The sequence below is a fragment of the Pseudophryne corroboree genome, chromosome 6, assembly GCF_028390025.1.
Source record: "Pseudophryne corroboree isolate aPseCor3 chromosome 6, aPseCor3.hap2, whole genome shotgun sequence".
NCBI classification, from domain to species: Eukaryota; Metazoa; Chordata; class Amphibia; order Anura; family Myobatrachidae; genus Pseudophryne; species Pseudophryne corroboree.
Genome location: NC_086449.1, coordinates 747396 through 761058, shown reverse-complemented (window position 1 = coordinate 761058; position 13663 = coordinate 747396). Strand labels below are relative to the sequence as shown.

Below are 13663 nucleotides of genomic sequence, written 5' to 3'. Positions count from 1 at the left end.
GGACCCAGGTACATCCATCTACTGCTCGGAGAAGACTGGCCAGAAGTGGTCTTCATGGAAGAATTGCGCCAGCAGGTCAAGTGATGCATGCGCAGTGTGTCCTGTAGCGATGGGCATTTCATGACTGATCTATTCATGAAGAACCAATCCTCAAGTGAACTAGTTCATTCAGTTCACAGCTCTGGCAATGATTAGTGCATCAGGAAGTAAAGCAGGAGCGGAGCGTGAGGCGCAGACAGATAGAGCAGAGCAGCTGCATTAGGCTCCTCACTGTCTCACTCTCATCTGATGCTGTAAATGGAAAGTAGAAAGTACAACACAGCCCAGCAATACACATCTAATAAACATGACACCAGCGCTGTGTAGCCAGGCCTATGTGTGAGGGAGAATGTGTGTGTACATGCTGCTCACCTATTTTGTGATAAAAGCTCTATCCTATGAGTCCAGACACTTGCTGCTGGTTCTGGGTCCTGAATGTACCTGCTGAGCTAAATATTCTCCCGGGTTTTCTATATAGGCGCTACCGCAGCTGCACTACTTGTCAGCTCCCTCCTGCAATACTCTAATCTACCACAGGGGGCACTGCCCTGCTCAGACAGTGGGGTAGATTAACTAAAATGGGAGTTCTATTTAAGATGGGATGTTGCCCATAGCAATCAATCAGATTCCATGTATTATCTTCTAGAACCTTTGCCCCTCCAGCTGTTGTTGAACTACACATACCAGCAGCCCCTGCTAGTTTTGCTATTTGGCCATGCTAAAACTGTTGCAGGGCATGCTGAGATGTGTAGTTCAACCACAGCTGGAGGGCCGCAGGTTCCACACCCCTGTTCTAGTAGGCGCTAGAAACATGATAAGTAGAACGTGATTGGTTGCTATGGGCAACATCCCATCTTACATAGATCTCCCATCTTAGTAAATGTACCCCAGTGTGGTGACTCTGATAACGGACGGAACTTGGGGCCTAATTCACACCTGGTCGCTCCTGTGGGAATTTGCAGAGGTCTGTGATCGGATAGTCGCCGACCACACAGAGTGAATACCGCCCCGTGCGAGTCTGCGTAGGCCGTGCGAAAAGCTCTGCAGATGCCGGCCAGCTGCAAATCCGCTCGCACCTCACTCACCATGGAATGATTTCCCAGTGTGTGCGCAGCCCAGGCCTCACTCCTACAGTGCGATACACACAGGCTGACCGGCCCCAGAGCTGACGTCACCCCCCCCCCCCGCCCTGACAACGCTTGGGCCTGCGGTTTCCCTGACACTCCCAGAAAACGGCCAGTTACCACCCCCAAACGCCTCTTCCTGTCATTCAGCCTGCGTACGCCTAGCGATCCAAAAGACGGTGGATTTTTTAGCAGTTTGGCCTTGTGCCTGCGCACGGAGATCCGCACGCATGCCCAGTCGTTCCATAATCCGCCGCTGTGCGGTGTGACACAACTGTGACCCATCCACGTGTCATAGACGAGGTCTCTGTTTCCAGTCACACTCACTGACACAACCAACTAGATTTCCCGCCATCCGGCAGCTCAAGGGACGCATGCGCAGTATGTCCCTGTGAGTGCGGACTAGTGACGCATGCGCAGTGTGCCCCGGCAGCTCAGGGGACGCATGCGCAGTATGTCCATGTGTGTGAGGATTGGTGACGCATGCGCAGTGTGCCCCGGCAGCTCAGGGGACGCATGCGCACTACGTCCCTGTGAGTGGGACGCCGGCAGGTCAGGTGAAGCATGCGCAGCGTGTGTCTCCCCGTGCGAGGACAGGCGACGCATGCGCGGTAAGTGCCGGCCGGTCGGGTGACGCATGCGCGGTGTGTGAGGACCGGTGAGCGGAAGTGACGCGGGTGCTCCGCCATGGCGGCTGTCAGTCGGGTCCGCAGCGGTTCTGTTCCCGGGATGTGAGAGACTGAACCCTCCGCCCTCCCCCTGCCTGTCACCCGCCCGGCCCGCACCCCCCCACCGGAGACCCCCCGATCCCTGTCCCGGGATGATGCGGAATCCGGGGCTGCTCGGCCTGCGAGGATTCGTGGCGTTCGCGGCCAAACTGTGGAGCTTCCTCCTGTATATCCTGAGGAGACAGGTCCGCACCGTGAGTATTGTTACTCCGAGTACTATATATACACCCCCTGTGTACTGTGTATACCCCCTGTATACTATATATACCCCCTGTATACTATATATACCCCCTGTATACTATATATACACACCCCTGTGTACTGTGTATATACCCCCTGTATACTATATATACACACCCCTGTGTACTGTGTATATACCCCCTGTATACTATATATACACCCCCTGTGTACTGTGTATACCCCCTGTGTACTGTGTATACCCCCTGTGTACTGTGTATACCCCCTGTGTACTGTGTATACCCCCTGTGTACTGTGTATACCCCCTGTGTACTGTGTATACCCCCTGTGTACTGTGTATACCCCCTGTGTACTGTGTATACCCCCTGTGTACTGTGTATACCCCCTGTGTACTGTGTATACCCCCTGTGTACTGTGTATACCCCCTGTGTACTGTGTATACCCCCTGTGTACTATATATACACCCCCTGTGTACTGTGTGTACCCCCTGTGTACTGTGTGTACCCCCTGTGTACTGTGTGTACCCCCTGTGTACTGTGTGTACCCCCTGTGTACTGTGTGTACCCCCTGTGTACTGTGTGTACCCCCTGTGTACTGTGTGTACCCCCTGTGTACTGTGTGTACCCCCTGTGTACTGTGTGTACCCCCTGTGTACTGTGTGTACCCCCTGTGTACTGTGTGTACCCCCTGTGTACTGTGTGTACCCCCTGTGTACTGTGTGTACCCCCTGTGTACTGTGTGTACCCCCTGTGTACTGTGTGTACCCCCTGTGTACTATATACACACACCCCTGTGTACTATATACACACACCCCTGTGTACTGTGTATATACCCCCTGTACACTATATATACACCCCCTGTGTACTGTGTATACCCCCCCTGTGTACTGTGTATACCCCCTGTGTACTGTGTATACCCCCTGTGTACTGTGTATACCCCCTGTGTACTGTGTATACCCCCTGTGTACTGTGTATACCCCCTGTGTACTGTGTATACCCCCTGTGTACTGTGTATACCCCCTGTGTACTGTGTATACCCCCTGTGTACTGTGTATACCCCCTGTGTACTGTGTATACCCCCTGTGTACTGTGTATACCCCCTGTGTACTGTGTATACCCCCTGTGTACTATGTATACCCCCTGTATACTATATATACACACCCCTGTGTACTGTGTATATACCCCCTGTGTACTATATATACACCCCCTGTGTACTGTGTATACCCCCTGTATACTATATATACCCCCTGTATACTATATATACCCCCTGTATACTATATATATATACACACCCCTGTGTACTGTGTATATACCCCCTGTATACTGTGTATATACCCCTGTATACTATATATACACCCCCTGTGTACTGTGTATACCCCCTGTATACTATATATACCCCCTGTATACTATATATACCCCCTGTATACTATATATACCCCCTGTATACTATATATATATATATATACACACCCCTGTATACTGTGTATATACCCCCTGTATACTATATATACACCCCCTGTGTACTGTGTATACCCCCTGTGTACTGTGTATACCCCCTGTGTACTGTGTATACCCCCTGTGTACTGTGTATACCCCCTGTGTACTGTGTATACCCCCTGTGTACTGTGTATACCCCCTGTGTACTGTGTATACCTACTGTGTATACCCCCTGTGTACTGTGTATACCCCCTGTGTACTGTGTATACCCCCTGTGCACTGTGTATACCCCCTGTGCACTGTGTATACCCCCTGTGTACTGTGTATACCCCCTGTGTACTATATACACACACCCCTGTGTACTGTGTATACCCCCTGTATACTATATATACCCCCTGTGTACTATATATACCCCCTGTGTACTATATATACCCCCTGTGTACTATATATACCCCCCGTGTACTATATATACCCCCCGTGTACTATATATACCCCCCGTGTACTATATATACCCCCTGTGTACTATATATACCCCCTGTGTACTATATATACCCCCTGTGTACTGTGTATACCCACTGTGTACACCCCCTGTGTACTATATATACCCCTTGTATACTAAATATACCCCCTGTATACTAAATATACCCCCTGTATACTAAATATACCCCCTGTATACTATATATATATATATATACACACACCCCTGTGTACTGTGTATATACCCCCTGTATACTGTGTATATACCCCCTGTATACTATATATACACCCCCTGTGTACTGTGTATACCCCCTGTATACTATATATACCCCCTGTGTACTGTGTATACCCCCTGTGTACTGTGTATACCCCCTGTGTACTGTGTATACCCCCTGTGTACTGTGTATACCCCCTGTGTACTGTATATACACACCCCTGTGTACTATATATACCCCCTGTGTACTATATATACCCCCTGTGTACTATATATACCCCCTGTGTACTATATATACCCCCTGTGTACTATATATACCCCCTGTGTACTATATATACCCCCTGTGTACTGTGTATACCCCCTGTGTACTGTGTATACCCCCTGTGTACTGTGTATACCCCCTGTGTACTGTGTATACCCCCTGTGTACTGTGTATACCCCCTGTGTACTGTGTATACCCCCTGTGTACTGTGTATACCCCCTGTGTACTGTGTATACCCCCTGTGTACTGTGTATACCCCCTGTGTATACACCCCCTGTGTACTGTGTATACACCCCCTGTGTACTGTGTATACACCCCCTGTGTACTGTGTATACACCCCCTGTGTACTGTGTATACACCCCCTGTGTACTGTGTATACACCCCCTGTGTACTGTGTATACACCCCCTGTGTACTGTGTATACACCCCCTGTGTACTGTGTATACACCCCCTGTGTACTGTGTATACACCCCCTGTGTACTGTGTATACACCCCCTGTGTACTGTGTATACCCCCCTGTGGACTATATATACACCCCCCCCCCCCCGTGGACTATATCTACACCCCCCCCCCCCCCCGTGGACTATATCTACACCCCCCCCCCCCCCCGTGGACTATATCTACACCCCCCCCTGTGGACTATATCTACACCCCCCCCCTGTGGACTATATCTACACACACACCCCTGTGGACTATATCTACACACCCCCCCCTGTGGACTATATCTACACCCCCCCCTGTGGACTATATCTACACCCCCCTGTGGACTATATATACACCCCCCCCCCTGTGGACTATATATACACCCCCCCTGTGGACTATATATATACACCCCCCCCCCCTGTGGACTATGTATACCCCCCCCCTGTGGACTATATATACACCCCCCCTGTGGACTATATATACACCCCCCCTGTGGACTATATATACACCCCCCCTGTGGACTGTATATACACCCCCCCTGTGGACTGTATATACACCCCCCCTGTGGACTGTATATACACCCCCCCTGTGGACTGTATATACACCCCCCCTGTGGACTATATATACACCCCCCCTGTGGACTATATATACACCCCCCCTGTGGACTATATATACACCCCCCCCCCCCTGTGGACTATATATACACCCCCCCCTGTGGACTATATATACCCCCCCCCCCCCCTGTGGACTATATACCCCCCCCCCCCTGTGGACTATATACACACACCCCCTGTGGACTATATATACACACCCCCTGTGGACTATATATACACCCCCCCTGTGGACTATATCTACACCCCCCCCCCTGTGGACTATATCTACACCCCCCCCTGTGGACTATATCTACCCCCCCCCCCCTGTGGACTATATATACACCCCCCCCCCTGTGGACTATATATACACCCCCCCCCTGTGGACTATATATACACCCCCCCTGTGGACTATATATATACACCCCCCCTGTGGACTATATATATACACCCCCCCTGTGGACTATATATACACCCCCCCTGTGGACTATATATACACCCCCCTGTGGACTATATATACACCCCCCCTGTGGACTGTATATACACCCCCCCTGTGGACTGTATATACACCCCCCCTGTGGACTATATATACACCCCCCCTGTGGACTATATATACACCCCCCCTGTGGACTATATATACACCCCCCCTGTGGACTATATATACACCCCCCCTGTGGACTATATATACACCCCCCCTGTGGACTATATATACACCCCCCCTGTGGACTATATATACACCCCCCCCCTGTGGACTATATATACACCCCCCCCCTGTGGACTATATATACACCCCCCCCCCCCTGTGGACTATATATACACCCCCCCCCCTGTGGACTATATACACCCCCCCCCTGTGGACTATATACACACACCCCCTGTGGACTATATACACACACCCCCTGTGGACTATATATACACCCCCCTGTGGACTATATATACACCCCCCTGTGGACTATATATACACCCCCCTGTGGACTATATATACACCCCCCCCCCTGTGGACTATATATACACCCCCCTGTGGACTATATATACACCCCCCCTGTGGACTATATATACACCCCCCCTGTGGACTATATATACACCCCCCCCTGTGGACTATATATACACCCCCCCCCCCTGTGGACTATATATACACCCCCCCTGTGGACTATATATACACCCCCCCCTGTGGACTATATATACACCCCCCCCTGTGGACTATATATACACCCCCCCTGTGGACTATATATACACCCCCCCTGTGGACTATATATACACCCCCCCTGTGGACTATATATACACCCCCCCTGTGGACTATATATACACCCCCCCTGTGGACTATATACACCCCCCTGTGGACTATATATACCCCCCGTGGACTATATATACCCCCCGTGGACTATATATACCCCCCGTGGACTATATATACCCCCCGTGGACTATATATACCCCCCGTGGACTATATATACCCCCCGTGGACTATATATACCCCCCGTGGACTATATATACCCCCCGTGGACTATATATACCCCCCGTGGACTATATATACCCCCCCCCTGTGGACTATATATACGCCACCCCCCCCCCCCCCACCCCCGTGGACTATATATACACCCCCCCCTGTGGACTATATATACACCCCCCCTGTGGACTATATATACACCCCCCCCTGTGGACTATATATACACCCCCCTGTGGACTATATATACACCCCCCCCCTGTGGACTATATATACACCCCCCCTGTGGACTATATATACACCCCCCTGTGGACTATATATACACCCCCCTGTGGACTATATATACACCCCCCTGTGGACTATATATACACCCCCCTGTGGACTATATATACACCCCCCTGTGGACTATATATACACCCCCCTGTGGACTATATATACACCCCCCTGTGGACTATATATACACCCCCCTGTGGACTATATATACACCCCCCTGTGGACTATATGTACACCCCCCTGTGGACTATATGTACACCCCCCTGTGGACTATATGTAGCCCCCTGTGCACTGCATGTAGCCCCCTGTGCACTGCACTGTATGAATACCCCCCTGTGCACTGTAAAAAAAAAAACCCTGTATAATATATATATATATCTATCTATCCCCTGTATACTATGTATATATCCCCTGTATACTATGTATACCCCCTGTGTTGTATATATAGCCACTGTATACTGTGTGTGTGTGTGTGTGTGTGTGTATATATATATATATATATATATATATACACACACACTGTATATATACCCCGGGTCTTCCTCCTTTATATCCTGAGGAGACAGGTCCATACCGTGGGTATTTAATCCAAGTACTACATACCCCCTCTATACTGTATATACCCCCCTCCCCGTGTACTGTGTGTATATACCCCCCCCCCCCCCCCTGTGTACTATATATATACCCCGGGGCTTCCTCTTGTATATTCTGAGTGGACAGGTCCGCTCCGTGAGTAGTGTTACTCCGAGTACTACATAGTATTTTCCCCCCTTCTGTGTACTGTGTATATATACCCCGGGGCTTCTTCCTGTATATCCTGAGGAGACAGGTCCGCACTGTGGGTATTGTTAATCCGAGTACTACATACCCCCTGTATACTGTGTATATATCCCCCCTCCCCATGTACTGTGTGTATATACCCCCCTGTGTACTGTATGTATGTATACATACATACATACATACATACATACATACATACTTACCCCGGGGCTTCCTCCTGTATATCCTGAGAAGACAGGTCCGCACCGTGATTATTGTTACTCCAAGTACATAGTATATACCCCCTTGCGTCCTGTATTTATATATAGATATATACATACACAGTATATTTATATATATCCCCCGGTGTACTGTATGTATACCCCCTATTTACTGTATATATACCCCCTATGTACTATATATATACCGCCCCCCGTGTGCTGTGTATATATACCGCCCCCGTGTGCTGTGTATATGTACTCCCCCCCCCCACCGCCAGGTGTAAATCCTCCTGCATATCCTTAGGAGACAGGTTTACACCATGAGTGGTGTTAATCCGTATACTACATAGTATATACCCCCCTATGTACTCTACTTATACCCCCCCCACCATGTACTGTATTACTACTGCTGTGTGCTGTTGTTACTCCCAGTACTCCAGTATACTGTATATATACTCCTTTTATACTGTGTATGTACCTAGGGTTCTCCTCCTGTATACCATGAGGAGACAGTGTGTCCGGTCCACACTTAGTATTACAAGTAGTTCTGAGCCGCCTCCTGTATGTCCTGAGGAGACAGGTCTGCAGCATAGATATTAATACTTTGCACACTCCCTGTATACTGTATTACTACTTCTGGTACTCCCTATATACTGTATATCTACTCACTGTGGCCGGCCCGTGCATGCAGCATCTGACGATATTGTCAGATTGAGCTGCGTGCACAGCCAATGGAGGGAGACGATAATGATGCGCGGGACCGCATACACACTGGGCGATGTCGCTCAGAAGGCTGAAAATGTGTGATATCGTGTGTGATATCCCCTAGTGTGTACGGGCCTTATGGCTATCCTAAAAACCTGGAGTTCAGTGTGCCTTGAGGACAGATTGTGGAAAATACTGCTAAGGCAACTGTACAGTACATCTGTGTGTAACGTGAGACTGTTCCCAGCTCCTATACATCTCCTGTTATTACTGTAGCTGCTGTACAGTACATCTGTGTGTAACGTGAGACTGTTCCCAGCTCCTATACATCTCCTGTTATTACTGTAGCTGCTGTACAGTACATCTGCGTGTAACGTGTGACTGCTCCCAGCTCCTATACATCTCCCGTTATTACTGTAGCTGCTGTACAGTACATCTGTGTGTAACGTGAGACTGCTCCCAGCTCCTATACATCTCCTGTTATTACTATAGCTGCTGTACAGTACATCTGTGTGTAACGAGAGACTGCTCCCAGCTCCTATACATCTCCTTATATTACTATAGCTGCTGTACAGTACATCTGTGTGTAATGTGTGACTGCTCCCAGCTCCTATACATCTCCTGTTATTACTGTAGCTGCTGTACAGTACATCTGTGTGTAATGCGAGACTGCTCCCAGCTCCTATACATCTTCCGTTATTACTGTAGCTGCTGTACAGTACATCTGTGTGTAATGTGTGACTGCTCCCAGCTCCTATACATCTCCTGTTATTACTGTAGCTGCTGTACAGTACATCTGTGTGTAACGTGAGACTGCTCCCAGCTCCTATACATCTTCCGTTATTACTGTAGCTGCTGTACAGTACATCTGTGTGTAACGTGTGACTGCTCCCAGCTCCTATACATCTCCTGTTATTACTGTAGCTGCTGTACAGTACATCTGTGTGTAACGAGAGACTGCTCCCAGCTCCTATACATGTTCTGTTATTACTGTAGCTGCTGTACAGTACATCTGTGTGTAACGAGAGACTGCTCCCAGCTCCTATACATGTTCTGTTATTACTGTAGCTGCTGTACAGTACATCTGTGTGTAACGTGTGACTGTTCCCAGCTCCTATACATCTCCTGTTATTACTATAGCTGCTGTACAGTACATCTGTGTGTAATGTGATTCTGCTCCCATCTACTATACATCTCCCGTTATTACTGTAGCTGCTGTACAGTACATCTGTGTGTAACGTGTGACTGTTCCCAGCTCCTATACATCTCCTGTTATTACTGTAGCTGCTGTACAGTACATCTGTGTGTAACGTGTGACTGCTCCCAGCTCCTATACATCTCCTGTTATTACTATAGCTGCTGTACAGTACATCTGTGTGTAATGTGTGACTGCTCCCAGCTCCTATACATCTCCCGTTATTACTGTAGCTGCTGTACAGTACATCTGTGTGTAACGTGTGACTGTTCCCAGCTCCTATACATCTCCTGTTATTACTATAGCTGCTGTACAGTACATCTGTGGTTAACGTGTGACTGTTCCCAGCTCCTATACATCTCCTGTTATTACTATAGCTGCTGTACAGTACATCTGTGGTTAACGTGAGACTGCTCCCAGCTCCTATACATCTCCTGTTATTACTATAGCTGCTGTACAGTACATCTGTGTGTAACGTGAGACTGCTCCCAGCTCCTGTACATCTCCTGTTATTACTGTAGCTGCTGTACAGTACATCTGTGTGTAACGTGTGACTGCTCCCAGCTCCTATACATCTCCTGTTATTACTATAGCTGCTGTACAGTACATCTGTGTGTAACGTGAGACTGCTCCCAGCTCCTGTACATCTCCTGTTATTACTATAGCTGCTGTACAGTACATCTGCGTGTAACGTGAGACTGTTCCCAGCTCCTATACATCTGTTATTACTATAGCTGCTGTACAGTACATCTGTGTGTAACGTGAGACTGTTCCCAGCTCCTATACATCTCCTGTTATTACTATAGCTGCTGTACAGTACATCTGCGTGTAACGTGAGACTGTTCCCAGCTCCTATACATCTCCTGTTATTACTGTAGCTGCTGTACAGTACATCTGTGTGTAACGTGAGACTGCTCCCAGCTCCTATACATCTCCTGTTATTACTGTAGCTGCTGTACAGTACATCTGTGTGTAACGTGAGACTGCTCCCAGCTCCTATACATGTTCTGTTATTGCTGTAGCTGCTGTACAGTACATCTGTGTGTAATGCGAGACTGTTCCCAGCTCCTATACATCTCCTGTTATTACTGTAGCTGCTGTACAGTACATCTGTGTGTAATGCGAGACTGTTCCCAGCTCCTATACATCTCCTGTTATTACTATAGCTGCTGTACAGTACATCTGTGTGTAATGTGTGACTGCTCCCAGCTCCTATACATCTCCCGTTATTACTATAGCTGCTGTACAGTACATCTGCGTGTAACATGAGACTGCTCCCAGCTCCTATACATCTCCTGTTATTACTATAGCTGCTGTACAGTACATCTGTGTGTAACATGAGACTGTTCCTATCTCCTATACATCTCCCGTTATTACTGTAGCTGCTGTACAGTACATCTGTGTGTAACGTGTGACTGTTCCCAGCTCCTATACATCTCCTGTTATTACTGTAGCTGCTGTACAGTACATCTGTGTGTAACGTGTGACTGTTCCCAGCTCCTATACATCTCCTGTTATTACTGTAGCTGCTGTACAGTACATCTGCGTGTAACATGAGACTGCTCCCAGCTCCTATACATCTCCCGTTATTACTGTAGCTGCTGTACAGTACATCTGCGTGTAACGTGAGACTGCTCCCAGCTCCTATACATGTTCTGTTATTACTGTAGCTGCTGTACAGTATATCTGCGTGTAACGTGTGACTGTTCCCAGCTCCTATACATCTCCTGTTATTACTGTAGCTGCTGTACAGTACATCTGCGTGTAACATGAGACTGTTCCCAGCTCCTATACATCTCCTGTTATTACTATAGCTGCTGTACAGTACATCTGTGTGTAACGTGAGACTGTTCCCAGCTCCTATACATCTCCTGTTATTACTGTAGCTGCTGTACAGTACATCTGCGTGTAACATGAGACTGTTCCCAGCTCCTATACATCTTCCGTTATTACTGTAGCGGCTGTACAGTACATCTGCGTGTAACATGAGACTGTTCCCAGCTCCTATACATCTCCCGTTATTACTGTAGCTGCTGTACAGTACATCTGTGTGTAACGTGTGACTGTTCCCAGCTCCTATACATCTCCCGTTATTACTGTAGCTGCTGTACAGTACATCTGTGTGTAATGCGAGACTGCTCCCAGCTCCTATACATCTCCCGTTATTACTGTAGCTGCTGTACAGTACATCTGTGTGTAATGCGAGACTGCTCCCAGCTCCTATACATCTCCCGTTATTACTGTAGCTGCTGTACAGTACATCTGTGTGTAATGTGATACTGCTCCCAGCTCCTATACATCTCCCGTTATTACTGTAGCTGCTGTACAGTACATCTGTGTGTAACGTGTGACTGTTCCCAGCTCCTATACATCTCCCGTTATTACTGTAGCTGCTGTACAGTACATCTGTGTGTAACGTGAGACTGCTCCCAGCTCCTATACATCTCCCGTTATTACTGTAGCTGCTGTACAGTACATCTGCGTGTAACGTGAGACTGCTCCCAGCTCCTATACATGTTCTGTTATTACTGTAGCTGCTGTACAGTATATCTGCGTGTAACGTGTGACTGTTCCCATCTCCTATACATCTCCTGTTATTACTGTAGCTGCTGTACAGTACATCTGCGTGTAACATGAGACTGTTCCCAGCTCCTATACATCTCCTGTTATTACTATAGCTGCTGTACAGTACATCTGTGTGTAACGTGAGACTGTTCCTATCTCCTATACATCTCCTGTTATTACTGTAGCTGCTGTACAGTACATCTGTGTGTAACGTGAGACTGTTCCCAGCTCCTATACATCTCCTGTTATTACTATAGCTGCTGTACAGTACATCTGTGTGTAACGTGAGACTGTTCCCAGCTCCTATACATCTCCTGTTATTACTGTAGCTGCTGTACAGTACATCTGCGTGTAACATGAGACTGTTCCCAGCTCCTATACATCTCCTGTTATTACTGTAGCTGATGTAGAGTACATCTGTGTGTAACGTGAGACTGTTCCCAGCTCCTATACATCTCCTGTTATTACTGTAGCTGCTGTACAGTACATCTGTGTGTAATGCGAGACTGCTCCCAGCTCCTATACATCTCCCGTTATTACTGTAGCTGCTGTACAGTACATCTGTGTGTAACGTGTGACTGTTCCCAGCTCCTATACATCTCCCGTTATTACTGTAGCTGCTGTACAGTACATCTGTGTGTAACGTGAGACTGCTTCCAGCTCTTATACATCTCCCGTTATTACTGTAGCGGCTGTACAGTACATCTGTGTGTAACATGAGACTGTTCCCAGCTCCTATACATCTCCAGTTATTACTGTAGCTGCTGTACAGTACATCTGTGTGTAATGCGAGACTGTTCCCAGCTCCTATACATCTCCTGTTATTACTGTAGCTGCTGTACAGTACATCTGTGTGTAATGCGAGACTGTTCCCAGCTCCTATACATCTCCTGTTATTACTGTAGCTGCTGTACAGTACATCTGTGGTTAACGTGAGACTGCTCCCAGCTCCTATATATCTCCTGTTATTACTATAGCTGCTGTACAGTACATCTGTGTGTAATGTGTGACTGC

General features: G+C 48.1%; 1 protein-coding gene across 2 annotated transcripts in view; it reads left to right on the top strand.

The window, feature by feature from the left end:
* Positions 1 to 1746: 1746 nt before the first annotated feature.
* Positions 1747 to 13663, top strand: part of CTDNEP1 (CTD nuclear envelope phosphatase 1) — a 52045-nt gene continuing 40128 nt past the window's right edge. Inside the window, exon 1 of one of the 2 annotated variants that reach the window (XM_063930656.1) lies at positions 1747 to 2076. In XM_063930656.1, the coding sequence (XP_063786726.1) occupies positions 1984 to 2076 (93 nt within the window). In that variant the 5' untranslated portion in view covers positions 1747 to 1983. Of the gene's footprint in view, positions 2086 to 13663 lie in introns of both variants that reach the window. The other variant, XM_063930655.1, reaches the window with a different exon arrangement.